The 25,745-nt window shown below is 50.6% G+C and overlaps 1 protein-coding gene across 1 annotated transcript in view; it reads left to right on the forward strand.

The window, feature by feature from the left end:
• Positions 1-25,745, forward strand: part of Ryr3 (ryanodine receptor 3) — a 295,306-nt gene that overhangs the window by 244,687 nt on the left and 24,874 nt on the right. Inside the window, exons 69-84 of the mRNA XM_090357798.1 lie at positions 3,300-3,540; positions 5,075-5,162; positions 5,258-5,350; positions 12,620-12,790; positions 13,017-13,076; positions 14,680-14,811; positions 15,250-15,362; positions 18,219-18,315; positions 19,331-19,437; positions 19,794-19,845; positions 20,263-20,319; positions 21,498-21,597; positions 21,694-21,773; positions 23,099-23,175; positions 25,197-25,270; positions 25,534-25,551. Of these exons, the coding sequence (XP_090213924.1) occupies positions 3,300-3,540; positions 5,075-5,162; positions 5,258-5,350; positions 12,620-12,790; positions 13,017-13,076; positions 14,680-14,811; positions 15,250-15,362; positions 18,219-18,315; positions 19,331-19,437; positions 19,794-19,845; positions 20,263-20,319; positions 21,498-21,597; positions 21,694-21,773; positions 23,099-23,175; positions 25,197-25,270; positions 25,534-25,551 (1,560 nt within the window). The remainder of the gene's footprint in view (positions 1-3,299; positions 3,541-5,074; positions 5,163-5,257; positions 5,351-12,619; positions 12,791-13,016; positions 13,077-14,679; positions 14,812-15,249; positions 15,363-18,218; positions 18,316-19,330; positions 19,438-19,793; positions 19,846-20,262; positions 20,320-21,497; positions 21,598-21,693; positions 21,774-23,098; positions 23,176-25,196; positions 25,271-25,533; positions 25,552-25,745) is intronic.

Here is a 25,745-nt window from a genome sequence, read left to right on the forward strand (position 1 = left end):
AAAATTAAAAAGCACAAGCTTGGGAAACAAGTGCCCTTTCCAGAGTCAGGGATCTGCAAACACTGAGGACCCTCTCTGTCCAACTAGAGAGTGGGAGTCAGGTACAGGGTCTCTGGGTTTGGTAGCACCCGGTCACAGCTTAGCCACGTGTGCTCCTGCACACAAATACCATCGCTAGGCTAAGGGGAGCTATTAGCCCAACACTGAGTGGTCACCTTCCTGGACAAACCAGAGACTAAAGAAGAAAAGTCACTATCTCCTGTCACACGTTCCTATCCAGGTGGTGAGATCAAAATATTCAATATTTTGGATACTGATGGCTATTAGGAAATGTAGGTTTCTGGGGCCGGGAGTTTGGCCTAGTGGTAGAGTGCTTGCCTAGCATGCATGAAGACCCGGGTTCGATTCCTTGGTACCACATACATAGAAAAAAGCCGGAAGTGGTGCTGAGGCTCAAGTGGTAGAGCTCTAGCCTTGAGAAAGTCCAAGGACAGTGCTCAGGCCCTGAGCCCAAGCCCAGGACTGGCAAAAAAAGAAAATATAGGTTTCTGTGGGCCTGTGAGTAAACAGTGTGTGTCCTCTTCTTGTTGTTCATTGCTTTTCAGGGGCGGGGGGACATCTGGGCACAGGGCCATGAGACCCGAGATATTATTTAGTTTTCTGGCCCTTCATGGCCCATCCTCCCGTGTGGAGGGTTGTATGTGGTCCAGAATGAGTACCAATGGCCTGTGGCAGAGAAAAGCACTCCCATCCTGAAATGTTGTTCACCGTCATGCGGTGTGCCGTGGGAAGGCGGGATCGTAGACCGCGCGCCTCCTCCCCAATGCGGGGAAAATGGTGTCTGTATGAGGGCGCTGCTGAGCCATGCCAGAGTACGTCATCCACGGGCGAGACCAGATCACACTCCTTACAGGCCAGTGCGTTTCTGGTAACCAAGTCAGTTTTACATAGTACAGTGATCCCCACCCAGAGCTCCCCACCATAGGTGAGGATCCCCCGGCTGTATCTCGGGCCTCTGTTGTTGGGGGACCCTGGACAGTAACTCCCGAGATGGGTGAGGGGTCAAAAAACCCAGACACAGTGAGGCTGCCGCAAGTGGACATGGCAGAGCAAAGGACGCCACAACCCCAAGATCCCCGCGTCAGGTGTTGCTGTTCTGATTCAGATCTGCAGCGAGGGCTGAGAAGTCTCAAATTCTTAGCTAGTACGTGTCTTCCAAAGGCCCCCTTAATCTTTTCTTTCTAAAATGGTTTTTTTAATTAAAAGATTTTATGAACACTGATTTTTATATCATATTTCAAATGCCATAAAAACTGTCTTTTTGGGGCCAGGAGTTTGGCCTAGTGGTAGAGTGCTTGCCTCACATGCCAAGAGATCCGGGTTCAATTCCTCAGTACCACATACATAGAAAAGCCAGAAGTGGTGCTGTGGCTCAAGGGGTAGAGTGCCAGCCTTGAGGAAAGCCCAGAGTTAAAGCCCCAGGACTGGCAAAAAACAAAAAAAGCTGTCTGTTTTGTGTGTGAAAGTAAAAACTAAGGAAAAATAAGAAAGTTACTAGAATGTGGGCCATTTGTTTTAAGCTAAAGGAGTGAGATGACATTCAAATGTACATCAATAGTTTATGACTCTTCTTCATTTTATTTTTCCTTTTCCTTACCATTACTTTGATTTTTGTTATTAAAACATCCTGTCCTGTTAGGCTAATAAGAGTGCAGTCAGCATATAATGAGTAGGGAATGAGAAATAAGGTAAGACGTGCAGTTTCATCTTGACCCTTAAGAAAGGCCATCACTACCTAGGCACTCTGGGCTCACCTCTGTGATCCCAGCTGCTCAGAAGCCTGAGCTCTGAGAATCCCGGTTCAAAGCCAGCCTGGACAGGAAAATCTGTGGCACTCTTTGTTGTTGGTGGTGGTGTTGCCTGTCTTGGCCCTTGAACTCAGGGCCTGAGCACTGTGCTTGGACGAGCTCTACCACTTGAGCCACAGCACCACTTCTGGCTTTTTCTACGTATATGTGGTACCGAGGAATCGAACCTGGGTCCTCGTGCATGTTTTTTTGTTTTTTTTTTTGTTTTTTTTTGTTGTTTTTTGCCAGTCCTGGGCTTGAGCTCAGGGCCTGAGCACTGTCCTTGGACTTTCTCAAGGCTAGAGCTCTACCACTTGAGCCTCAGCACCACTTCCGGCTTTTTTCTATGTATGTGGTACCAAGGAATCGAACCCGGGTCTTCATGCATGCTAGGCAAGCACTTTAACCACTAGGCCAAACTCCCGGCCCCTCCTCGTGCATGTTACGTGAGCACTCTACCACTAGGTCAAACTCCCAGCACTAATCTGTGGCACTCTTATCTCTTCAATTAACCACCAAAAAGCGGGAAGTAAAACTGTGGTTCAATTGGTTGAGCATAAGAGCTCAGAAAGAGCACCCAGGCCCTGAGTTCAAGCCCCAGGATAGAACAAAGAGAAAGAGAGAGAGAGGGAGAGGAAGAGGTAGGGGAGGGAGCGGGGGAAGGGAGGGGACGGTGTAGGGAGAAGCCATCCTCACCTCACTCATTGCCCCACTGGTGTCTCGGGTTGATTCTTTGTCACTGGTGTTGGCACTGTCTCCCAGGGGAGCCTCCAGGGGATTTGCTGGCAGCTCTGTCTCAGGCTGAGAGCTATGGTTGGATTAATGCGCTTTTAGCAGATTTTTCTATAAAGTAACTGGAAAGCATGAATATGTGTGTGCATACACATACATATAAACATTGATTTTACCTTTTGTGTTTGCTAATTACTTGGTGGGCCTATTTGTATTTAACCACATAATGAAGAGTAATGTCTTTATTCCTGAACAGTGCTAAAGAAATTGTTATAACCCTGAGCTCTTTCTCTTTCCTTATGCATCAGAATTTGTGACAGTCATCATCATTCATTTAAGTTTTTTGCACTAGCACTCAGTAAGTGTGCGTGTTCGGGGTTTGCGGTAGGACAGGTATGTCTGCCTGTACAGATGAGGTTGGCTGGTAAAGAGGACAAAGCACGCCTCCAGGCCCGCCCTTGAGTTGGCACAGGCCTGGCTTTTCTTAATTAAAAGACTTCCTTTAGGGACTGAAGCCCCCAGGTGAGCATCCTCGAGGGTGCTGCCAGACAGCACGGGCTCGCGCGTAGGCGCCAGGAGTTCCGTGGGTAGGAGTGCCCTGCCCTCCACAGCAGACTCGGGAGAGGGAAAGTGCCAGCCTGAGTCTAACCCATGGGTGTCCTGTGTCATTGTCCTCGGTTGCCGTGGCACATGGGATGGGGAACGAACCTTCGTGTGCAGTGTACGCCCAGCCGATCATCAGCAAAGCCAGACCTGACCTGCTACACAGCCACTTCATCCCCACCCTGGAGAGGCTGAGGAAGAAGGCCGTCAGGACGGTGCAGGAGGAGGAGCAGCTGAAAGCCGACGGCAAGGGGGACACCCAGGAGGCAGAGCTCCTCATCCTGGACGAGTTTGCCATCCTCTGCAGAGACCTCTATGCCTTCTACCCCATGCTGATCCGCTATGTGGACAACAACAGGTAGGGGACGTCTGGAGCCCTCCTGTCCCTCGGAGGTCAGTGTGGGCGGGGATAGGAGAGGAAGGAGATGGGGTGATGGCAGGACACAGCTGCCCCCTCCCGGTCTCCCTACCACCACCCCAGTAACGGTTGGCGCAGGCCCTCGAGGCAGCAGTTTCCCTGGCCGGGGACTCTTCACGGGGGCCTCCACAGGCAGAGGCAGCTTGTCCAACCAGGTGGCAGCGGACGTTTCACTCACGTCCGCTCTGTGGAGGTCCTGGACTGTGGTGGGCTCTGTTCTAGGCACTGGGTGGGAAGAATGAATAAAAGAGCTATCTGGCCTAGCACCTTCCCACCCGGGAACCAGGGAACATGAACAGGCAAGAAAATAAATACACACCTGACGACTGGCGGAGGGTGATGGGAGTTAGGCAGGGCGGGGTGGCAAGTGTTCAGCAAGGTGATCCCGAGAAAGGAATCCTGGAGCAGAGAAGGGCTCTGTCGCCGCCGCGTAGGGTTTGAAGGTCTGATTTTAGGAGACCCCTTAGCAATACTGAAGGGACCCAGCAACGTCTGGGGAACACTACGGACTTTCTGAGCCACCTCTCCCTTGGCCGGGTGTGGGAAATACAGCAGGGCTAAGCAATTATTCTACAAGATAGATTGTGCTTCTTTGAAGTAAGTTTTGAGAGTATTTACACTTAGTATTTCAAAGGAAGCATACTTTCTATAGGTAGGTGGATACAGGTAACACACATTCATGCACATTCGAGACTATTTGCTTACCTAGCTACAGGAGATGATACTCACTTTCACAAACGGATCTCTGCTTTGAGGGCCATTCTAGTCATTTCTGAAAACATAATTACGTTAGCAGTACGAGGAAGGAATTTGTCAGAGTTTAATGCGCAAATAAAAATACGAGTAAGGTGGCTCCAGAAATAGATCTTTGATTGCATTCATCACTCCTGAGGATCAGGACTCCAGCGGGGTGTGTGGGGTGTGTGACAGTTGCTAAATACAGCAACGTCAGAGAGTCTTTGAGACCATCGTTGACTCATTCATCCCACTTGCAGCCTTACGAGCCTGGCTTAGAAACAGATCTTTCGGCGTGAGCGCCTTCACGTCCTTTCTTACCTGTGCAGGCAGAAGCTGTGTTTCCCACTAAATGGGAAGAAAAACAATGTCTATAAAAACAGACCTATTGTGAACTTGGGACTGGGATGTAAAGTGGTGGCTTGGGGGGTAAGTAGAACAGTTTGCGGAGCCACAGAGCTACTACACTGCCTGAAGTGTTGATTTCTGACATTTGTTTGCTAAGGTAATCCCTTAAATCCTTTCATGTAAACGGCCACTGGAGATCTTTCAAAAGATACACCTGCTCTAGACCTGTGTCACAGTATGGAAGGAGAATGTTGATGCTTTAAGTCTCGCTGATTATTGCTTCTGTATGGGAATATAGCTTCATCTGGCTAAATGTGTGTTGGCGTTATTTTTAGAGTCTGGATACTTTAATCTTTTCTAAATTTTATGTACCTGTTTGTTTGCTTTTCAGATCTAACTGGCTGAAAAGCCCTGATGCGGACTCTGATGAGCTTTTCCGCATGGTAGCAGAAGTCTTCATCCTGTGGTGCAAATCTCACGTGAGGAAACCTTGAGCCCTGGATTTAGAGTGGTGAGCAAAGGCACAGACCTGAGAACTTTCTTGTGATGTTTACTTTTTACTTCCTTCCTTTAGAACTTCAAGAGAGAAGAGCAAAATTTTGTGATTCAGAATGAAATTAATAATTTGGCATTTTTAACTGGAGACAGCAAAAGCAAGATGTCAAAAGTAAGTCTTTTATTAATAGTCACTTCCAAGGACTCTGCATCCTTATCCACAGACATGATCCATTTCAGTTTTGGTAGTCTTAGTGCATACTTCATGTGGGTTAAACTACATAACCAGCTTCTCTGTTGCTGTGCCTTTTTTTTGGGGGGGGTCATGGGAGCTTGAACTCTGGGCCTAGGAGTTGTCTCTGAGCTTTTCAGCTCAAGGCTACCGCCCTACCCCTTGAACCACAGCCCCACTTCCCAATTTTTCTACTGGTTGAGATAAGAGTCTCGTGTTCGGGGCCGGGAGTTTGGCCTAGTGGTAGAGTGCTTGCCTAGCATGCACAAAGGCCCAGGTTCGATTCCTCAGTACCACATACATAGAAAAAAGCCGGAAGTGGTACTATGGCTCAAGTGGTAGAGCTCTAGCCTTGAGAAAGTCCAAGGACAGTGCTCAGGGCCTGAGTTCAAGCCCCACAACTGGCAAAAAAAAAAAAATCTCATGTTCTTTCGTGTCTTTAGTGCCTGGGCTGGCTTTGAACCACAATCTCAGATTTCAGGCTCCTGAGTAGCTAGGATTACAGGTGTGAGCCATCACAGTGCCCGGCTCTGTTGCTGTGTCTTTGAGAATGAGCGGGAGGAACTGTGCTCAAATCAGCATGGTCATCACATCTTGCCCCTAAACAGCTGCTTGAATGTCAGAAAGCTTAAGTTCCGAGATTCACCTCAGGCACTCAAGCGGCCTGCAGAACAGAAGCTCCTGCCCGGGGCTGTGATGTGAAGTGGGGAGAGTGGGGAGAGACCACCCTGCGCTCCCTGGTGATGCTGAGGGCACCAGTGCTTGTTTCACTCCAGACCTGTTGACCTCTTCATGTCTTAACGCCCATAACAGCTGCCCTCAGAAAGCCGAACATTTGCCCATCTCTCTGCAGGAAATGGTTGAAAGATGGCATGTAACAAATGTGTCTGGAAAAGAAAAGAGTGACTCATGGGGAGTGTGGAGCACAGGAGGGGGGTTGGCCTCCCAGCCCCCCTGAGTGCCCTGGGGCCTCACTGTGGTGACCCGAGAGAATTCTCAGCCACACTCCCTCCGGGGTACACACAGGAGCGGGGCCTCCTCCCGCATGAGGCCTTCTGGCCAGCTGCCACGGCTTTCTCTTAACGCTGGCCCTGAGGAAACATGCCCCCCGCGGGCTGGCTGCCCTGTGGCCCTGCAGACGTGCAGCTCTCAGCTGGCACAGTGCTGCTGCTGCCTGAGGAGCGGGATGGTGGATTTGCACGGGCCCCCTCAGAGGTGGCAGTCCGTTCTGGAAAGGTGGGCATCGTAGGTTTGTAGCAGAGACCTCAGGATCTTTCCGGTAACTGTCTGTGATGGAGGACCTGTGCCTTTGGACCTGTGACCAGAGGCTGCCATGACACCTGGAGCTGCACGCAGCGCGGAGGAAGCTCTGGCAGCTACAGCACTTCTGTGCTAACACTACCACTTCTTCCATCACCAAGAGCTGTACTGGAACATACTCTTACTCATGTGTGTGCTGCTTAGTCGAGGCTGGCAGACACATTCACACATGCAGAGCAGGGGCCTCACACCCGTGAGAAGCTTTGCCACAGGGATGCAGAAGGGAGGGGTTTTGTTGTTGTTGTTTTTAGTATTCTTTTTTGGGGGGGGGGGGACTCCATCTCCACGATACCTGGCTCACCCGAAGCTCCCTGGCAAGGTCTTTGTGTCACCGCCAGACGCCTCCTCTCATCCATTCTCCCGCAGAAACTCAACAAACCCCAGGCTGTCTTCAGCTTAGGGTAGACCCCCGGCTCAGCACGTGAGCGACGGAAATGTCCCTGCCCCAGGATTTGGATCAGAAAGAGGCAGGGAATGGCATCAAGCCTCTGGTGATGTGTAGCCACTGTGGGCCTTTGAGCTTTCGTCCAGAAAGAGATGAGATGACAGGAGATGAGGTTCAAAGACTCATCTACTAACACACTAACCTGAAGGTTGGTTCCTGTGCATCCCTGAGGGAGGTCACGTTCGGAGTCTAGGCGTCTTCTCTGTTGGTAGGGTTAGTCTTCAGGAGCGAGCCCAGTTTATTTCCATTGACAGCGTATAGCAGTTATTTCTGAGCCGTGTGGGCCAGGGCCATGGTTACAGCCTGACTGAATTGGGGCCTCTGTCCACAGATGCGAATGTTGCTGTGCCCCTTAGGGTAACAAGCATTGGTTCGTAGCGTTCCTGGTTCCTCAGCTAAGGCATGAGTGTTGCAGTAAGCATACCACAGCAAAACTGAGAAGAAGCCAACTCTGGCCCAGCCGTTGATTCCAACCTTTCCTCCTTCACTTACTCCCACCTGCATGAGGAGGCTAGGATAACATCTGCACACAGAGCAGCACTTGGTGAGATGCTTTCTTTAAGAAAGGGAAACCATGACAGCCTGTGCAGAGGGTGCACTGCACCCTGGCAGGCGGCCCTCACCTGCCGGGTAGCCGGCAGGCGGCATCCTGAGAGCAGGGAGAAGAGACTTGTCCCACCATCATTGCTTCTCTGCCACTAGATTCTTCTCTCCTGGCGGGTCTGGGTGGGTACCCATCACGTTTGCTTGCTTTTACCTCTACTCCTAATTGAGTACTGGGTTGCATAAAGGACACTCCCCACCGTGCATGTGGCAGGCCCTTGGGGAATGTGTGTGAACGCTGCACGCCACACACACAGCACAGCCACGCAGATGGAGGGAGGTGGAAGAAGCACCCGTGGGCACTCTGCTCGTAGGGGATCTCCACACTGAAGGTCAAAACTCGCTGTGCTATTGTTCGGGAAGCTAATGCTGCTGAGTTTGAAAGTCCGCTGTGTATCTTCTTGATAGATCACCCGTCAGCAAATGTATGTGAAGTTAAATGTAACTGAGCTGAGCAAATGTTTTTGTTTTGTTTTTTAACTTGTTTTGTTTTCTGGGAGGGGAAAAAAATGGCAGCAGCTTCCTTGGAGGGGAATGGTAAGTGAGAACTTGTTTAGCCCAAGCAGGGCCAATTCTTTGACCAGGGTTGTAAACTGTAGAATACAGTGAGCTGCGATTCAAGAATTAGAGGGACTCATGGTTGAAAATGGCTTCATCTCATGGAGTAAGGTGTCAGTGAGTTAAAGGAATGAGAATTGTGTCCCGGAAGGCGTCTTTGAGGTTTTCAAGGGCATCCAGAGTTACACATGAAACTCTCCTTGTTTCAGCCTTCCTTCTTACTGTTGCCTCTCTTTCACCTCTCTAATTCTTAGGTACTTCGTTACCATCCTGTGTGGCACCCTCTCCCCCTCCTCCCCCACCCATGCACCTCTCCACACACCTCCTCTTCCCCTAGCTTCCCCTCTCTGTCAACCCCCATCTGTCTCTCTGGTACACACATGCACATACACTGGGGCACCTCTCATTTCCAGACACCTCCAGAAGTTCTCCCTTTTCTCTGACCCCCACTGTTCCATTGACTTGCCTTCCCTGCCCCTCGCAAGACCAACACATTCCACAGGGCATGCTTCCTTCGGGTCGAAGCCTAACGTAGCTCCCCTCTGCACTGTCTGATTGCCGAGCAGCGCCAGCCGGTGTGTCCCCGTCAGACTCCCCTCACCCCCAAAATCCCGGAGCCCGAAAAGCCAGGTGAAAATCCAATATCCTACGTGGACTCTTCCAGTTAATTATGAACCATTCCTGATTGACTGTGGGCGGTGAAGTTATCTTGAAGTTGTACAGATTGGAACCAGGAAGTGACATTTCTATATAGAAAGTAAGAAAGTGGCATCTCTTGAGGATGGGAGCCTTTGACCTAAGCAATGTTCAAAGGCAGTAGAGCAAGAAGGCCAGTGGCCCTTCTCTCAGGTCCTGCAGGGATCTGCATTCACTCCGAGCTTTGCTAGAGTGCTCTCTTAATTGCCCTGGAGTTCAGTCATTTTCCTTTTCATAGCCAACGGTCTGACGGAGTTGACTCTGTGACAGGCGTAGGATGAACAACCGAAGTCCTTGCTTTCATGACAGATCGTGTAAAGCACTCTGGTGAACGTGGGGGGTAGGGACGGAAGGACTTCAGACCTGAAGGGTTTATGTGGGAGCCGGGCTGGGTGTGGGTCTTCCGGCTTGTCATTTGTGCTGCGTTCGCCCTCTCCCGGAACCCTTGAGTTTGGCTGTAGTGGCAGGGAAATGGGCTCAGACCCTGTGAATAACAGGTGGAACCTGATGTCTTGGAGTCCTGCTTACTGACTGACGTTCTTGTTTCTTTTTTCTTGTCTTTCCACACAGGCCATGCAAGTAAAGGTACAGGTCAAATGCATGATGTGTCTTTTCTGTCCTAGTATTAGAGGTGCCAGGCTCTGACCACCACTGCACCGCAGTCACCGTGGGGGTGGTATGGAGTGGAGTTGCCTGGCCCAGGGAAGACACCTGCCCACCACCGTGAATGTAGGGCACCCACACTCCTGAAATGGGGAACTCGCTAGGGCTCGCCTGAGGTCTCTCGCTGTCTCTGCTCCCTCCCCAGCTGCCTGCTTTTCTAGTGTGGCAGCCACTCTACTGGCAGAGCCAGAGTTGTCTTGAGAGCCAGGCTCTTCTATGCTGCCACCCAGGCAGAGTCCTTTTCCTGTTAGAGTCCCCCGTGCTTTCCCGCTGGGCATACTCTGCCTCTGAATCCACGCGATTCAAAGACAGTCTTGCAAGGAATCCCTCAACGATGTGAAATCAGCAGATCACCATGATTTTTATACAGGATAGTCATCCAGTTACTCCTAAAGGATATTATGGGAAAACTCATTTTTATGCTCATTGACAGTGTGTGCACTATTAGTGACCCAAGCCTCCTGCCCTAAGGCATGTGGTAGAAAACGGAGATTGGTAGCAACCATGTCAGATGCAGCTCTTAGAAAGGAGACTCAAACCTGTAATCCCAACTGTAAGAGGATGGTGGGTTTGACACATACCCAGGCAAAAATTAGCAGAAAACTATCTGGAGGAAAAAAAATGAATGTTAATGAATTCTTTAATTTAAAAAAAAATGGAGAAATACCTAATTTATCTAGCACTGTACATGCTGTCTACATAATAAATAAATACTTCTAGATTTAAAAAAAACTTCAACGCCCCAGAAAACACACACGCACATACACACACACACATACACGCACCACACTTACACACAACACACACACACATACCACATACCACACACACACATACATATACACACACCACACACATACACACCACACACACACACCACACACACATACACATACCACACACCACACATACACACACAACACCACACACACATACACATACCACACACCACACACACATACATATACACACACCACACACACATACACACCACACACACATACACACCACACACACACACATACACACACACGCACCACACTTACACACACACGCACCACACTTACACACACCACACACACACACACATACCACACACCACACACACACACATACACACACACCCCATACACACCACACACACACACACACCACACACATACACACACACCACACACATACACACCACACACACATACACAGCAGAGCGATTTGGTGGCTCCTCCCTGTAATCTTAGCTACTCAGGAGGCTGAGATCTGAGGATTGCAGTTGGAAACCAGACTGTGGCAGGGAAGTCCATACAATTCTTATCTCCAATAAACTACTCAGAAAAAAATGTAAATGGCACTATGGCTCAAGTGGTAGAGTGCAAGCCTTGAGAAAAAAAAATCCTCAGAGGACTGGGAGCTTGGCCTAGTGGCAGAGCGCTTGCCTACATGCATGAAGACCTGGGTTCCATTCCTCAGTACCACATGCACAGAAAAAGTCACAAGAGGTGCTGTGGCTCAAGTGGTAGGATAACTCAGATGCTTTCTGGCATGGGTGATCTTGGAAAAATTATTTAACTTCCCTGAACCTCATGTTCTCATTTATAAACGGATTTGTTAATATTTCAGAGTTGAGAGGGTAGTAGGTGTCTTACCTAAGTATCAGATGCATTGAAATCATGTCATTCACATAGCGAGTCTGCTAGGATATTGACAAATCAAGCAGAGGAGGAGCAGGAAGTGATGTAAATTGTACACTCAGATCTACACGTTACCATTTTTAGCTTCACGGGTACTGTGTTCTGCTTCTACGTTTTATGTGCACACATGGTTTATATCCATATGGCCAAGTTGTGGCTTTCATGGGTGGCCTGGAGCATTTCAGGGGTTGCTCAAGCCCTGCCCTTGGATACAGCTTTGAGAACTGTGCCCTGTGGTGAGAGCTGAGAGCCAGCCTCCCTCTCTGCTGTGGTCGGGCATTAGCGGCCTCCGTGTGCACGCGTGCCTTCCGCGGGGGCTCCAGGGCCCCACAGCCAGGAAGATTGTCTGGTAGTGGCCAGGAGCTCTGCTGTGGATTCCAAAATGGAACCACCAGGGTGGTGACCCACTCTGCTGCCCCCTCCCACTTGGGAGGCCGTTTGCACCACCTCCTCAGAAAGCCTCAGCCCAGGAATCCTAGGTCCTAAGTTCCAGGTCCAGAGGACATGGCTGGCCGCCCTGCTCCCAGAGCCCAATGTCTAGGTCATGTCTGGGTCTAACGCCCAACTTCCTTGCTGTAGACACCCTTACAGCAAAGGCTGGCAGGCTCCAGTGCTGTCTCCCCTGGCCTGGCTCCCTCCGGCACCTCCTGTGAGACCCCACTTGGCTGAGGCCACCATTCGTTTCTGGGGTTGCCATCCTGGGCACAGGGCCTTGCGCTCCTTAAGCCTGGACTGTGTCTGGGAGGGATGAGGCAGTGTGAGCAAGGCCAGGTCCCGTCTCGTGGGCGCATTTCTCCCAGTCAGTTCCCAGACCAGCTTTGGGGGTTTTGCTTTTCCTGTGAGAATTTACACCGCCCGGGGGTGACCGCACTCCAAACCACAGCCCCTGTTCCACGAGGGACGCCCTTCGTTGTTACTCCTCTCCTAGAGCAGGGGAACCTGGTTCTGTCTTGGGGTCCTGTTACCAGTGGCCAGTCATTCTTTCTGCGATGTCATTTTATTTGGTGCAGAAGTGAGTGAGCAAAGGTGTGCTGTGTGCCTGGTGTCTGGTGTGCATGGGCGGAAGGGAAGGCTGGTGGGGCGCTGGTCTCATGGCGCCCGGGGGGGGGGTCTTCGTTCAACACTCTTCGCCGTTGTTTGAAGTGTGGTCAGGCCCACCTGCACTGACAGGGCCGTGAGGAAGCAGAGCTTTGCAGGCGGTCACTGAACCCCTCTCTCTATCCGTCGCCACCCTAGTCTGGAGGACAGGACCAGGAGCGGAAGAAGACCAAGCGGAGGGGTGACCTGTACTCTGTCCAGACCTCCCTCATCGTGGCCACGCTGAAGAAGATGCTGCCCATCGGCCTGAACATGTGCACTCCGGGCGACCAGGAGCTCATCTCCCTGGCCAAGTCACGATACGGCTGCGTAAGCTGGCCGCCCGCGGGGTCCTGGGTGGACAGGGAGGTGCTGAGTCCCTCACGGTCTGTCCTGGGGCGGGGGCAGCGCTGGCACACTCTCGCTTCGGAGGCCCAGCTCGGGGTGTGTGTCTGCGATGTCCCTTCTTCTCCTGACGCTCACGGCGAAGCCCTGCTGTTGAGCTGCCCTCGGCACCGTCCTGCTTCACATAATAAAGTGGACCATCTTTCCACAGAGGGACTCGGACGAAGAGGTCAAGAAACACCTGCGAAACAACCTGCACCTGCAAGACAAGGTGATGCGAAGGGAGGCCGAGCCCGGCGCCTGGCTGCCCGCCGCTCCTTGGCTTGTTGGTGTTGTTTTTGAGACCCAGTCTGGTGAAATACACGGCCGTCCTGCCTCAGCCTCATGAGGACTGAGACTCCGGGCGTGGTTGTGCACCCCCTCTGCGTGTTCTTTAAAACTGCTTACTTGGGATAACCGGCTCTCCCGTTCATTTTTGTTCTTTCCTTTGCTGTGGCAAAGAATCACCTGAAAGAAACATCATCTTCTCACTCCCTGCAACCTGAGCGTGAAGCCGCGGGGAGGGCGGGGCGGGGGGAGGCCTCGGCACTGAGACCAGGAGGCCTGCCTGGCCCTGAAATGCACACGTGGTTTTAGCACCTCCCACCCTGAGAGACTTGAAACCAAATAGCTTTGAGTCTGAGTTGGCATGGTCCAAAATGAAGGAATTTTTATTTGAAAGGCAATTGGAGAGTTCTTTTTTTCAGGCCAACTCCTCCCTCTGAAATATTATGCTTTAAAATGGGTAACTAGTATTTTATATGCACACCCCCACACGCCCTTCTTGTTTTCACCCCAAATATAGAGAGATGGTGGTAGAGTTTGCAAAAAGTTGATAAAAATACATTCGAAGTACCGAAAACATAAACTTGCTGCAGGCCAGATTCTTGTCTTAGAAACTAGATTTTTAAATAATATTACAGGAATTGGAGTAGGTCCTAAACACGCGTCCTGTGCACAAATGCAGAGTGAACCACTGAGACCTGGAACCTCCGACAGAGACAACCTAAAAGCCCTGGAGTCTCCACTTCCTGTCATATAGGACAGGAGGCCAATGAAACTTCTGGAAATAAACCCATAGAAACAGTTGCAAAGCATCTTTGTGACAGAGTCAAGAGATGCAACAAAGAGAATAATTCAAGCAATAAGGAGCTACAAAAAGTAAAACATAAAAACAGTTAAAACATTTAAAGGGATAAGGAGCAATAGGTGCCATAAAGCAATAACTGGAAATTATTTATGATAATAGAGAGAATATGAGTTTGAAAAAAATCTTATAGTGATTATAAAAGTAAACTGATTGAATTTTAAAATCTAGCCTAGTGTCTAAAAATATCAGGTGCAGCTGAAAAAAATCCATGAATTGGAAGATTGCTTTAAGGAAATCATCTAAAATGTCCAGAAGAAAAGAGGACAGAAAATGAGACCTAAGAGTTAGGAGAGGGACTAGGAGTGTGGCCCAGTGGTTAAAGTGCTTGCCTAGCATGCAAGAAGCCCCGGGTTCGATTCCTCAGTACCATATACGCAGAAAAAGCCGGAAGTGGTGCTGAGGCTCCAGTGGTAGAGCTCTAGCCTTGAGAAAGCCCAAGGACAGTGCTCAGGCCCTGAGCTCAAGCCCAGGACTGGCAAAGAAGAGTTAGGATCGGGAAAGGCTAGGATGAAAAGTTCTATGGAGCATCTACAGTGTTGTGGAAAGCAATGAGAGAGAGAGAGAGAGAGAGGGGCTGACTTTTGAGTCTCAAGTACTGGGCAGCTCTGGTAGCAGGGCGAAGCTGTCTGGGTGGAGGAGGCATCGGAGGCGGCCGCTCACCTCCTGTCCATGCCTCCGTTTCCAGTCTGATGATCCAGCTGTGAAATGGCAGCTGAACCTCTACAAGGGTGTGATGAGGAGCGATGAACCCTCTGATCCAGAAAAGAAGGTGGAGCGTGTCCAGAGAATCTCAGCAGCCGTCTTCCACCTGGAGCAGGTGAGCAGTGTCACCCTCACCAGAGTGGCAGGCCAGGCCACTCTGGGGAGCACAGTGCTCCTCCTGCAGTGCTCATCCTACAGTCGAGGAGGAGGGCCCCAGAGCAGAGCGGAGCGGGGTGGGGGGGAGGGGGGCCAGGGCCAGGGCACACCCCTCCCCCACATTGCTAGCAGCCTCACCAGTCGCAGCCCTGTTTCCTGTTTCCCTCCCCTCCCGTTCTTTCAAATCCTTGCCATTAGCTCCAGCGACTCAAGTCCACTCTTAGTAAACCTGCTGTTAAACAAGAAAATGGCCAAGACCTTCCTAAACAAAACTGTCTTCTACTGGGTACATCTTTCTAACCGCAGTGGAGAAGCTGAAGCTGTGCCGTGGTTGAGAGGCTTTGCCATCCATGGCTGTATTCTGCCTAGTGTCCCTGTCCCCGTGATGTCTCCTCAGGTGGAGCAACCTTTGAGATCCAAGAAGGCTGTGTGGCACAAGCTGTTGTCCAAGCAGCGGAAACGGGCAGTGGTGGCCTGTTTCCGGATGGCCCCTCTCTACAACCTGCCCAGGTGAGTTCTCCTCCAGCCCTCGCTCACCCACGACAGCAGCTAAGTCGCTTCCAGAGCCTTCCCCTCAGACCTGAAGAGGAGAGTTTGAGTTCCTGGCCCATGGCCTGCCATGCAGCCCGGATAAGCGTAAAAATGAAAACCGCGTGGGGTCTCCTGGTGTCAGGCCTGCTCGGCTCACCAGCATCTCCACAGCATGGGCAGGCACATACATGCAGGCTTCCACTTGTGATGGTGGGGGACTCTTCACGAAGGGGTCCAGGCTCCTGGAAAGAGAAACTGCTTTCTAAAACACATTGCCTTGGATTCCGGCTGAAGGCCAAGCAGTATTTCTTTGCTCAGACACTTGACACCAAACTTGCTATATATTCAGCAGGTACAGAAATGTAACTTGAAAACCCCTTAATGCAAAAAAAAACAAAAACAAAAAACAAAAAAGAGGCGCTGTGGCTCACGCCTGTCATCCTAGCTACTCAGGAAGCTGAGATCTGAGGATCAAGGTTCAAAGCCAGCCTGGGCACAAAAGGACCTGAGACTCTTACCTCCAATGATCCTCCAGAAAATGGGAAGTGGGGCTTGGCTCAAGGCGTAGGGCAGTGAGCTTGAGCCCAGGCCCAGAGTTCAAGCCCCATGACCCATTAAAATAAAAGAAAAGAAAACGCTTGAATACACATAAATATGAAGAAGGAATGGGTTGGTGAGGGCACAGTATGTAAAAACTGGGAAGGGTTTTTGGTGACGTGTGAGTCATCCAGTGCCGGTGTAGCAAGTGGGGTCTGTGCTCAGTCCACTGTGACAAACACCTGAGGTAAGCCAGCTTAAGAGGAAAATGTATTTTCCTTGCTGGTTTCGGAGGTTTTGGTCTGTGGTCACTTGGCTGTATTGCTTTAGATCTGTGGTGATGCAGAGCATTCTGCAGGGAACACAGGGCAGGTCAGAGGTGCCTGCCACATGGGAGCTGGGAAGCAAAGAGCACAAGAGTGGCCCGAAGCCCAGTGACCCCTTCAAGGGCACAAGAAATGGCCTGGCTTCCTTCCCTTAGCACTGCCTCCGAAAGGCCCCTCCGCCTCCCCACAGAACTACTGGAGTCTGTGCTGGAGAGCAGGGCTGGTGACCCACACTGTTTGGAGTGGCTGAGGTGGGGCTTGCGGTGAGCTGGGGCTTGAACGTCTGCCTCTGTGCCATCACCTTCCTGTGGGTGGGAACACCCGCTCCTACTCAGTGGGCATAAGTGTGTTCTGAATCCACGTAGGCAGTGTGAGACGGGGCCAGTCCCAGGTGTCTCCTTTCCTCAATTCCTGGGTCCTGGCCATTGTCCAGGGTGTGTGGTCACCTGTCCCTGAGCCGCTCCGCTCTCCCCCTCAGGTCCCTCCTAGACAGCGGAGACCACAGGTCTGAGCTAGGCGCCTAGCCAGCAGGCCTTTCTCAAGAACACAGATCTCCGTTTTGGGGACAGAATAGATGTTCTAAATCAATCAATCAATCATGAATAAAAAGATAAAAAATTAAGTCAAACAGTCAAAGGCATGAAGTCCTGGCAGAAAAGTAAAATGCATAGCCCTGAAAATATGCAAAAACACATAGGATTTTGGTGTGTTTTCTGGAAGTAGAAAGCATGTACTTCCTGTGTCACCTGATGCTGGGCTAACGTAGTCTGCAGAAGAGCTCGCACGTCCTCAGGCCAGGCCTGCCCAGCAGACACGACCGCTGTCAGACACAGGGCCTCCTTTCACAGGGGCCGCTTGTCCTGCAACTCCACCCTATGGCAGGGCAGGTCCCTGGTGAAGATGACCGCCCCAGAGCCACGGGCGTTCGCTCTGGCATGGACGGAAAAAGCAGATTTCACACCAAAGAAACTGACAGTAGGGACAATACTTCTTCACCTTGTGATTCCCGAAACTACATGGAATCTCCAAAGCAAAAGCTGATTTGTTTATGTGGAAACTTTTTCTCTGATGTTAGTTTTTAAAAAAAAAACCTGTATGCTTTTCTCCAGACACAAAATTAATAATTTCTTCCTGAGCACCTTCCAACGGGTTTGGCTGGAAAAGGTTAATGAAAAAGCTCAGTATGACAGGCTTATCCCTGTTTTAATGGTAATGTAGTCTGTGGAGGGGCCCCTCCCATTCCGCACTCTCCCTTTCCATGATTAATGTGGACATAAAAACAAAAATTTGTACAATTGCTTAATGAACTCTGATTGGTCAGGTTTTAGGGAAAGATGGCAATTCTTTGTTCTGCTCAAGCCATGCCCAGGGCTTCTTGACAGCACCTGTGCTCCTCTCTGGCCCTCCGCCCTCTTCAGGCAGCCCTGGCTTATGACTGCCTCCTGCCAGCTTGCCCCTGGACCCCAGGAGTGTGGGGCGGGTCCTGAGGCACAGTGTGGGGCCTTGGTGGGGCGTGCCAGGTGTTGGCTTCCTGCAGGATTCTGTGGAGGGCTGGCGTTGGAGACTCGTGCAGACTGAGCCTCTCACAGTAGTGAGGGTGGCTGGCACAGGTGGTTATTCTGTGGGAACGGCCTCACTGCTGCGAAGGGCTGTGACTTGACAAGTACTGTTTCTCTGTAGAGGGGGGGGAAGCGCGTGGCAGCCTCTGTGAGCCCTGGTGAGGGTCGCAGTCACTGCTGTCTTGCTGTAACCACTGATGTGTGCAGAAAGCGCCCGTCCCTTGGGACATGTCTGGCTAGAGAGTTCTGGTTCCTTCCAAGAATGCTCACAGTGTGCGCCTGGCCAGCCTGACCAATCAGAAGATCTGAATTGTACAAAAGCCCGCCCTGCTTACTAACCACCAACCACCCAGACTGCAGCTCTGAGTCCCACACCGCCTCTTGACCTCCCTCCCTCTCACCCTTCTGCTCAGGCACCGCTCTATTAACCTCTTCCTCCATGGCTATCAGAGATTTTGGATAGAAACAGAGGCGTATTCCTTTGAAGAGAATCTAGTGCAGGACTTGGCTGTAAGTATTGACGTGCAGGTGTGTGTGTGTGTGTGTGTGTGTGTGTGTATGTGTGTGTGTAAGTGTGTGTAACAGTTCATCAGTCACAGAAACCAAATATATAATATGAGGGGAGCGAACTCTGTGGAGTCTCAGGGAGGCCTTGCTGATGAGCCAAGGGTGACCGTGGACTTAGTGCTGATCCTCCCCCTCCTCCCCCTCCTCATTAATGGCTGACATCTCCTGACGTGCACAGCCAGGTCACGCAGTCCAGGCCAGGCTAAGCTGCAGGAGGGCCCCCAGGCCCCCCGCTTCTCCAGCGGTACCTGCTCTTGGGAGGCTGGTCACAGTACCCTTCCTGCCCCTCACACCTCTGTGGCTTTCAGAAAATCAGGCACTGCCTGCTCTGAAACCCCTTAGAATGATATGCAAGGCAGAGATCGTCGTACAGAAGGGCCGTACCACGGCGGCCTCCTGATGTGGAGAGAAGGGAGACCCTGGTCTGCTGTGCCAGCCCATGGCATCCCCTCCCCCCATCTCCCCTCCTCCTCTCGGTCCTCTCCTCCTTCCCTGTCCTCCCTTCCTCCCCTCTGTCCTCTCTCTCCCTCCTGTCCTCCCTTTCCTCCCCTCTGTCCTCGTCTCTTCCCCCCTTTGTACGTTTTGCTCCCCTCAGCCCACTATCTCCACCCCAACTCTCCAAGAAAAATGTCCAGTGTTGGCCAGAGGGACTCAGCTTCTTAACGCCTCCTCATCGCGGTGCCTCAGGCTTGCATGGAAGTGCTGCTGGTTGGAGCCTGAAGCTCTTTCCCTGTGGTTGGCCTTTTGCCTTCAAGCCCATGTAGCCTAAACTTGGAATGTTCCTCTGTCTGTGCCCACCTGGCATCCTCGGGGCCCCTGTCCTCAATTAAATGGATGAGGTTTCCTTTCCTGCTTCCAGTCCGATGCCTCAGTGCCTTGCGCTCTGCCTTTCCCCGCATGCCGCTGTGCAGCCCTCAGGGAAGCCTGTGGCCAAAACCCGTGTGTGGCTTTGTTGTAGAGATCGCCCAGGGTAGAGGAGGAGGAGGAGGAAGAGCCCGAGAAGCAGCCTGACCCTCTTCATCAGATCATTCTCCACTTCAGCCGCAACGCCCTCACAGAGCGGAGGTCAGCGGAGACGCCGTGGCCGGTCCCCCTTGTGCTCTGCAGGTTGGGAAGGAGGCAGCTCTGAGCTGCCTTCCTGGTTGGCCCTCAGGAAGCACGGAGAGGAGCGGCTCCATCCCATAACCCTCTCCACACAAGGCTGGACCGTGCAAAGACTAAACCGCCTGGAATTACAATCGGACTCCTGAATTCCATAGCAAACCCGAGCTAATTCGACCCCCAGAGTGGTTTGTGAGGCAGGGTGGGGAGGCACTTGCTCAGTAACTCAAGAGGGCATCTGATTGGAGGTTCATAGGACTCTCAGGCTTTTCTGTGGGATCCACGAGGCAGCCTGCTAACCCTTCCTCCACTCTTTTCAGCAAACTGGAAGAGGACCCTTTGTACACCTCCTACTCCAGCATGATGGCCAAGGTACGCCTGGGCTTCTGCGCGGGGATGTGGAGAACATTGTGCCAACAGGGGCCCTGCAGGGTCCAGGCTCCTGGCTGTGCACAGGCATTGGAGAGAGGGCTCTGCAGCCTCGCTGCTGTCATGGGCTCGGTGCAGGGACAGCTCCCATTTTCCTGAGAACCTCATTTACTGAGGAGGAGAGCTCAGCCCCCCATTTCATATGATCGTTGGTGTTCCTATCTTTTATTTCCTAACCTCTTGATAACTGCCAAGATGACATTTAAACTAAAATGTTGTCATGTAGTGATCAAAATGTTCCTGGTTTTACAGAGGCAGAGGGCTAAGGTCCCAGGGTGAATCACCCATCCTTGCAAAGTAGAACAAAGTTGTATTTGATTTGGTTAATTTTCTGCTCCTGCCCCTGTTCCGGAAATGCAGAGCTGTCAGAGTGGTGAGGATGAAGATGAAGAGGAAGAGAAAGAAAAAACATTTGAGGTAAATTTTCATAAAGATGAAACACGAGGCTGCCTTCCAGGCGGGCCAGCCACGGTGTACTGAGTGGGCGTCCACCAGCTTGGGTCTGCGGCCAGGCTCCTGGCAGTGCCATTCAGCAAACCATCCCAAGCCTGACGATCGTGCAGTAAGGAGCGGTGGAAGAACACATCTCCACAGCCAAAAACAAAAGCTCACAGCCACGGGTTGGATTTTGTTCAGTAAATGCAAATGGATGATACTTTTCATTTAAAATCCATGTGGAACTCTGAAATGCCTGAAGTCAACATATTTTCCTCATACTCTTTAATTAACATACTACCCAACAGCCTGCAGCGGATGCAAACGAATATGAAGTTAGATTATGGAGAAGGTTCACATTCTAATGGCCCAGCTCCAGAAGGAAGAGTGTGTTTACAGAAGGTGAAGTGCCAGCCGGGAGTGTAGCCTAGCAGTAGAGAGCCTGCCCAGCGCGCATGCATGAAACCCTGGGTTTCATTCCTCAGTACCACATACACAGGAAACGCCAGAAGTGGTGCTGTGGTTCAAAAGCACTGCTACCATTTAAGCAAAAGAGGATCAGGGAGAGTACCCAGGACCTGAGTTTAATCCCCATAACACCCCCGCCTCAAAAATAAATAAATAAAAACAGAAACAGAAGACTGAGCACTCTAGATGAGCAGGCATTGTGTATGTTCAGGCAAACTTATGCAGATGGACTTTTCAGCATCTTTTCTATATGACAGAACACTGAAAATACGTACTTTTTGTTTGGTTACTTTTTTGAGACAGAATCTCTATTTAGCCTTTGAGTACTAGAATTACAGGAGTGTGCCACCATACGTAGCTTGAAGCATACACATTTTAATCTTCCTAGCTTCCATCGGGGAAGGAAGAAACGATGTTATAAAAGTGGGAAATCTATCTTTCATTTGTCAGTGACTTATGGGTGGGACTTGGGAAGCTGTCTATAAACTGCAGAGGTTAGCTTTATCTGATGTCATGTGTTGTCTTCCTAGACAACTAAAGATTCTCTCCACTCCCCTGAAGTCCTCCACTGAAGTCCCCTGAAGACTCCACTGAAGTCCTTTGAGGGGACTTGGAAACGGGGGACAGAGGATAAAGACTGGGAGGCAATAGAATCGAGGGCCAGGTCTTCCCCTGTGCTGCTTCTTTCCTAGGAGAAAGAGATGGAGAAGCAGAAAACCCTCTATCAGCAAGCTCGGCTGCATGAGCGTGGAGCTGCCGAGATGGTCCTGCAGATGATTAGTGCCAGCAAAGGTGACTTCACCTTCTGCCACCTGTGGCATAAAGCCCTGGTTGTCAAGTCCTGGTAAAGCCCACTGGTGTGATTTCCACTTGTGTCCTTGGTGGCAGGTGAGATGAGCTCCATGGTGGTGGAGACACTGAAGCTGGGGATAGCCATTCTCAATGGAGGCAACCCTGGAGTGCAGCAGGTGATGGGGGCTCCAGGGCGGTGGGCAGGAGTCCTGGCCTCAGTCCCTGCTTGGCAGTTCCAAGCTCTGAGGTGGAGGGGTTGGGGGCTGCAGAGGGGCCGCCCTGTCCTTAGTGGCCAATTTGTGAGGGCACATGATATTATAACCAGGGCTGGAAGTTTATAAGCAAAAGCGCATTTGATGAAGACTTTTTATTCAGGGATTAAAGAAGTAAACATTTCTTTTTTCGTCCGTAGCTGATTTTTTTTGCCAGTACTGGGACTTGAACTCAGGGCCTGGGCACCATCCTTGGGCCTTTTCAAGGCTAGAGCTCTACCACTGGAGCCATAGCACCACCTCCAGCTTTTTCAATGTATGTGGTACTGAAGAATTGAATCCGGGCCTTTGTGCATGCTAGACAAGCACTGTACCACTAGGCCAAACTTCCAGCCCTCAGTAGCTGCTTTTATGCAGAAATATATATATATATATATATGTATGTATATATATATATATATACACATACACATACATACCCTGGAGGAGTTCCTTAGCCTTAGGTTTTTATGTCAGCCCTGTTCTTGTTTGCTGCCTTATAGGGAGTCTCACCATCATATACGCGTGTTTATAACCACTCCCCCACTCACACACGCATTACTCAGAGAATCCTTTATTAATTCACCAGGCAATTATGCAGATTGTTGATGATCCTGGGGCTGTCAGCGTAGCCTTTGCAGTGTGATAGCAGTGGATGCTACAAAAACCCTGCTGCCTGGTAGCTTGCATGCCAGCAAGCCTCAGACAATGTGTGAAATGAAGTGTATAGCCGAGTGCCTGCGACAGGGCAGGCACGAAGCCCTGGGTTCGATTCCTGGGTACCACCACATACACAGAAAAAGCCGGAAGGGTGCTATGGCTCATGTGGTAGAGCACTAGCTTTGAGAAAGCCCAAGGACAGTGCTCAGGCCCTGAGTTCAAGGCCTAGGACTAGCAAAAAAAAAAAATTACCATTTTTTTAAAGAGTTCCCTTCACTCAGTTATCGCACTCTGTATCAGTTGACTGCTTTACAGAACCTTTTAAAAATCAGTCCATCAATCAGAAAGCTCCTGCCTTCACATTAAGAGAAAGCATAAAAATCTCTGGTGAAAAAATACCAGCATTCAGTTAGGCTCCTCGGACCAGGGTTCAGTAAGTAGAGGTGTGGCTCATGCATGCATTTTTTTAATGTAAGAGAAAGAGCACAGGTGATTCAGAAACACGGCCGTTGCCTGACTCCTGCTTGCCATTTCCCCATCGGAACTGGAAAGGCAAGCAGCACAGTTCACATTCCTTTTCTCCTTTGCAGAAAATGCTAGATTATCTAAAGGAGAAAAAAGATGCTGGATTCTTCCAAAGCCTTTCTGGTCTTATGCAATCCTGCAGGTAAATACGGGGGAAACGCTCAACATTTTTTGAAAACTTCCTTATTCAGGAGAAAGGGGAGCAGGAGATAGTGCACAGAAGTAACCGGCAAGCGCCTCTGCTTGGAAAGAAAGAGGAGAGGTGGTGTTGGCAGCAGCGCATTCAAGCAACGTTTGGCAGGGGAAAATCTCCATAAGCCATTGTCTGTAATCCCTGCCTTGCCTCCTGTTCGGAGCTTGTCTTCCTGTGAGGCTGAGTAGGCTCCTCAGTTGTCTCTTCAAGCGTATGTACCCAAGAGAGCCACGACGAAAAGGATAGGAAAGTTGGGGTACCTCACATACTGTCATCATCTCTCTCCACATGATTCTTAGCATGGCGTGTGTGTGGCCTGTGCATGTGTTCTCCGTGGAGGGACAGCGGAGAACGAGCATTTTGCCATGGACTGAACCACAAAGCATTTAACCTTCACTTCCTGTTACCTAGCTGTGCTAACCACTCCTGATGGTGGAACCCTCTAATACATGCAGAAGCAAAGGCCAGAAGATCACCACGGCTGTTCACCCAAGAAGGGAGCTAGCAGCTTTTCTAAGTCAGCTTACTTGTGAAAACTCACTCTAACCGAAATCAGAGTTGCAGTTGTTCAGCCCCTTTTCCTCCATGCCCTGTGATAAGTATTTATCCTATTAAGTATTCAAAATAGGCCATGTCTTCAATCTGAAAACTTGTAGGATGAGCATTCTTTTCTTTCTGCAGACTTCACGATCCCACAACTTAGCTGACATTGCGCACACAGTGCTCCACCGACTTAGCTGACATTGCGCACACAGTGCTCCACACCGACTTAGCTGACATTACGCACACAGTGCTCCACCGACTTAGCTGACATTGCACACAGAGTGCTCCACCGACTTCCCTGAGTGTCCACATTCCATGATAGTTAATGTTGCTAATTTTGTTTCTAATTCTGATAGAATGGTAGCATGGAGAGGCAGGTGACACAAGCTTAGTGGCCAGCTGACATTTAACCAAAGTTTTAAGATATCTTAATGGGTTTGGATTATTATAAGGATAATACACGTTTGTGAAATACTTAAGACATTCAACACGGGTGTTGAGGGATTGGAAATAGGATCAGAACCGTGTTGCACAGATACAGAACCAAAATTGGTCCCCCCAAAGCAATGAGGTTCAAGTCCCCTTTTCCATGTTGTCCTTCCTCAGCAGTCATGCCAAGCAGAGGGAAGCTCTGGTGTTCAGCCCCTCTACAGCAGAACACAGGGGAAAGCAACAGAGAGCAGTGGAAACTTCACTGCTCGTCATGCCCCAGACAGGAAATCAGGGGTGCAGAGTCTTCCCGTGTGCCCTGCTGGAAGGAAGGCTAGCTTCCGCCCTCTTAATGGAGCCAGCCAGCACTTGGGAACAGCCAAGCTCCTTGGGAGCAGGAGGCAGTCTGAGCAGGCACTCCTCTTCCTGGTGAGCTTGGTGGCTGCAGTAGGGCTTCCTGGCTACAGGGAATCTGGCTGCAGCTGTAACCAGAAAGGTAAAGGGAAGCTGGCAGGTGACAGTGTGAGAGTAAGGTGGGCCATCCTGTGTGGAAAGCTCTTGACTTCATGCCCCCCACAGCCATTCCCGTACAAAGGTGTGGCCTCAGAGGTCTGGAAACCACACCTAAGGTGACCCCTGGATGGGCTGAACCCCTCTACCGCCAGAGTGAGCTTCCCTAAGGAACCCTGAGTTAGTCCTTACTTGGTTTTTCACAGCAGGGTCTCACTGTGTAGCTCACAGCCCTCCTGCCTCTGACTCCTGAGAGGCAGGATTACAGGCACGCAATCCTGGCTAACCACAGTATTTTTACACTGCCGTGCTTGATACAAAAAGTCAAGGAACTGTTCAAATGTTCATCATCACTGCTGTATGCTAGTAATTCAGGATAAGAAAAGTACAGCATTATCTTAGTCAATGGATACTTTGACATTAGAAACCTGTTTCCTGTTTTCCAGTAGATGTAGCCCTGAACCTTGTTTTCTTTTGTCTGTTAAAAGCGTCCTTGATTTGAATGCATTTGAGAGACAGAATAAAGCTGAAGGCCTGGGGATGGTTACAGAGGAAGGCACCCGTAAGTGTCTCGCGAATGCCAAGGCCGCCACCTCCCTCCCTGGAATCTCACTAACCCACGCTGCCTGGAGCCCGTGTTCAGCAGCCCTTGCTGCCTCCAGCCTGCAAAACCCGCTCCGCTCAATCCGAGCACTTGTAGCAATGGCTCTGAGAAAGCCAACACCCGGGCTGGACAGGCTCACAGAGCCAGCTAGCCAGCTGTAACCTGATGATGACGGTGCTAGTCATGTTTTTCTTACTTGGTCTTCTTTTTTCTTTTCTCAGTTATTGTTCGCGAGCGTGGTAAGTTTGAGTTTCTGGCCTGAGACCCTCCCCTGTGTGTCAGTGCAGAGAGCCTGGATCTAAGTACCTCAGACGTGGCTTGGGCTTGTGGATTGCATGTGGAGGGCATCAAGCATCAGTCTGATGCTTCATTTTGAAAGTGTCTTCCCTCTGTGAAGCATGGGTTACACACTGATATATTTGTGACCACGGCC

This window comes from Megascapheus bottae, chromosome 25, assembly GCF_031878675.1.
Source record: "Megascapheus bottae isolate mThoBot1 chromosome 25, mThoBot2.hap1, whole genome shotgun sequence".
NCBI classification, from domain to species: Eukaryota; Metazoa; Chordata; class Mammalia; order Rodentia; family Geomyidae; genus Megascapheus; species Megascapheus bottae.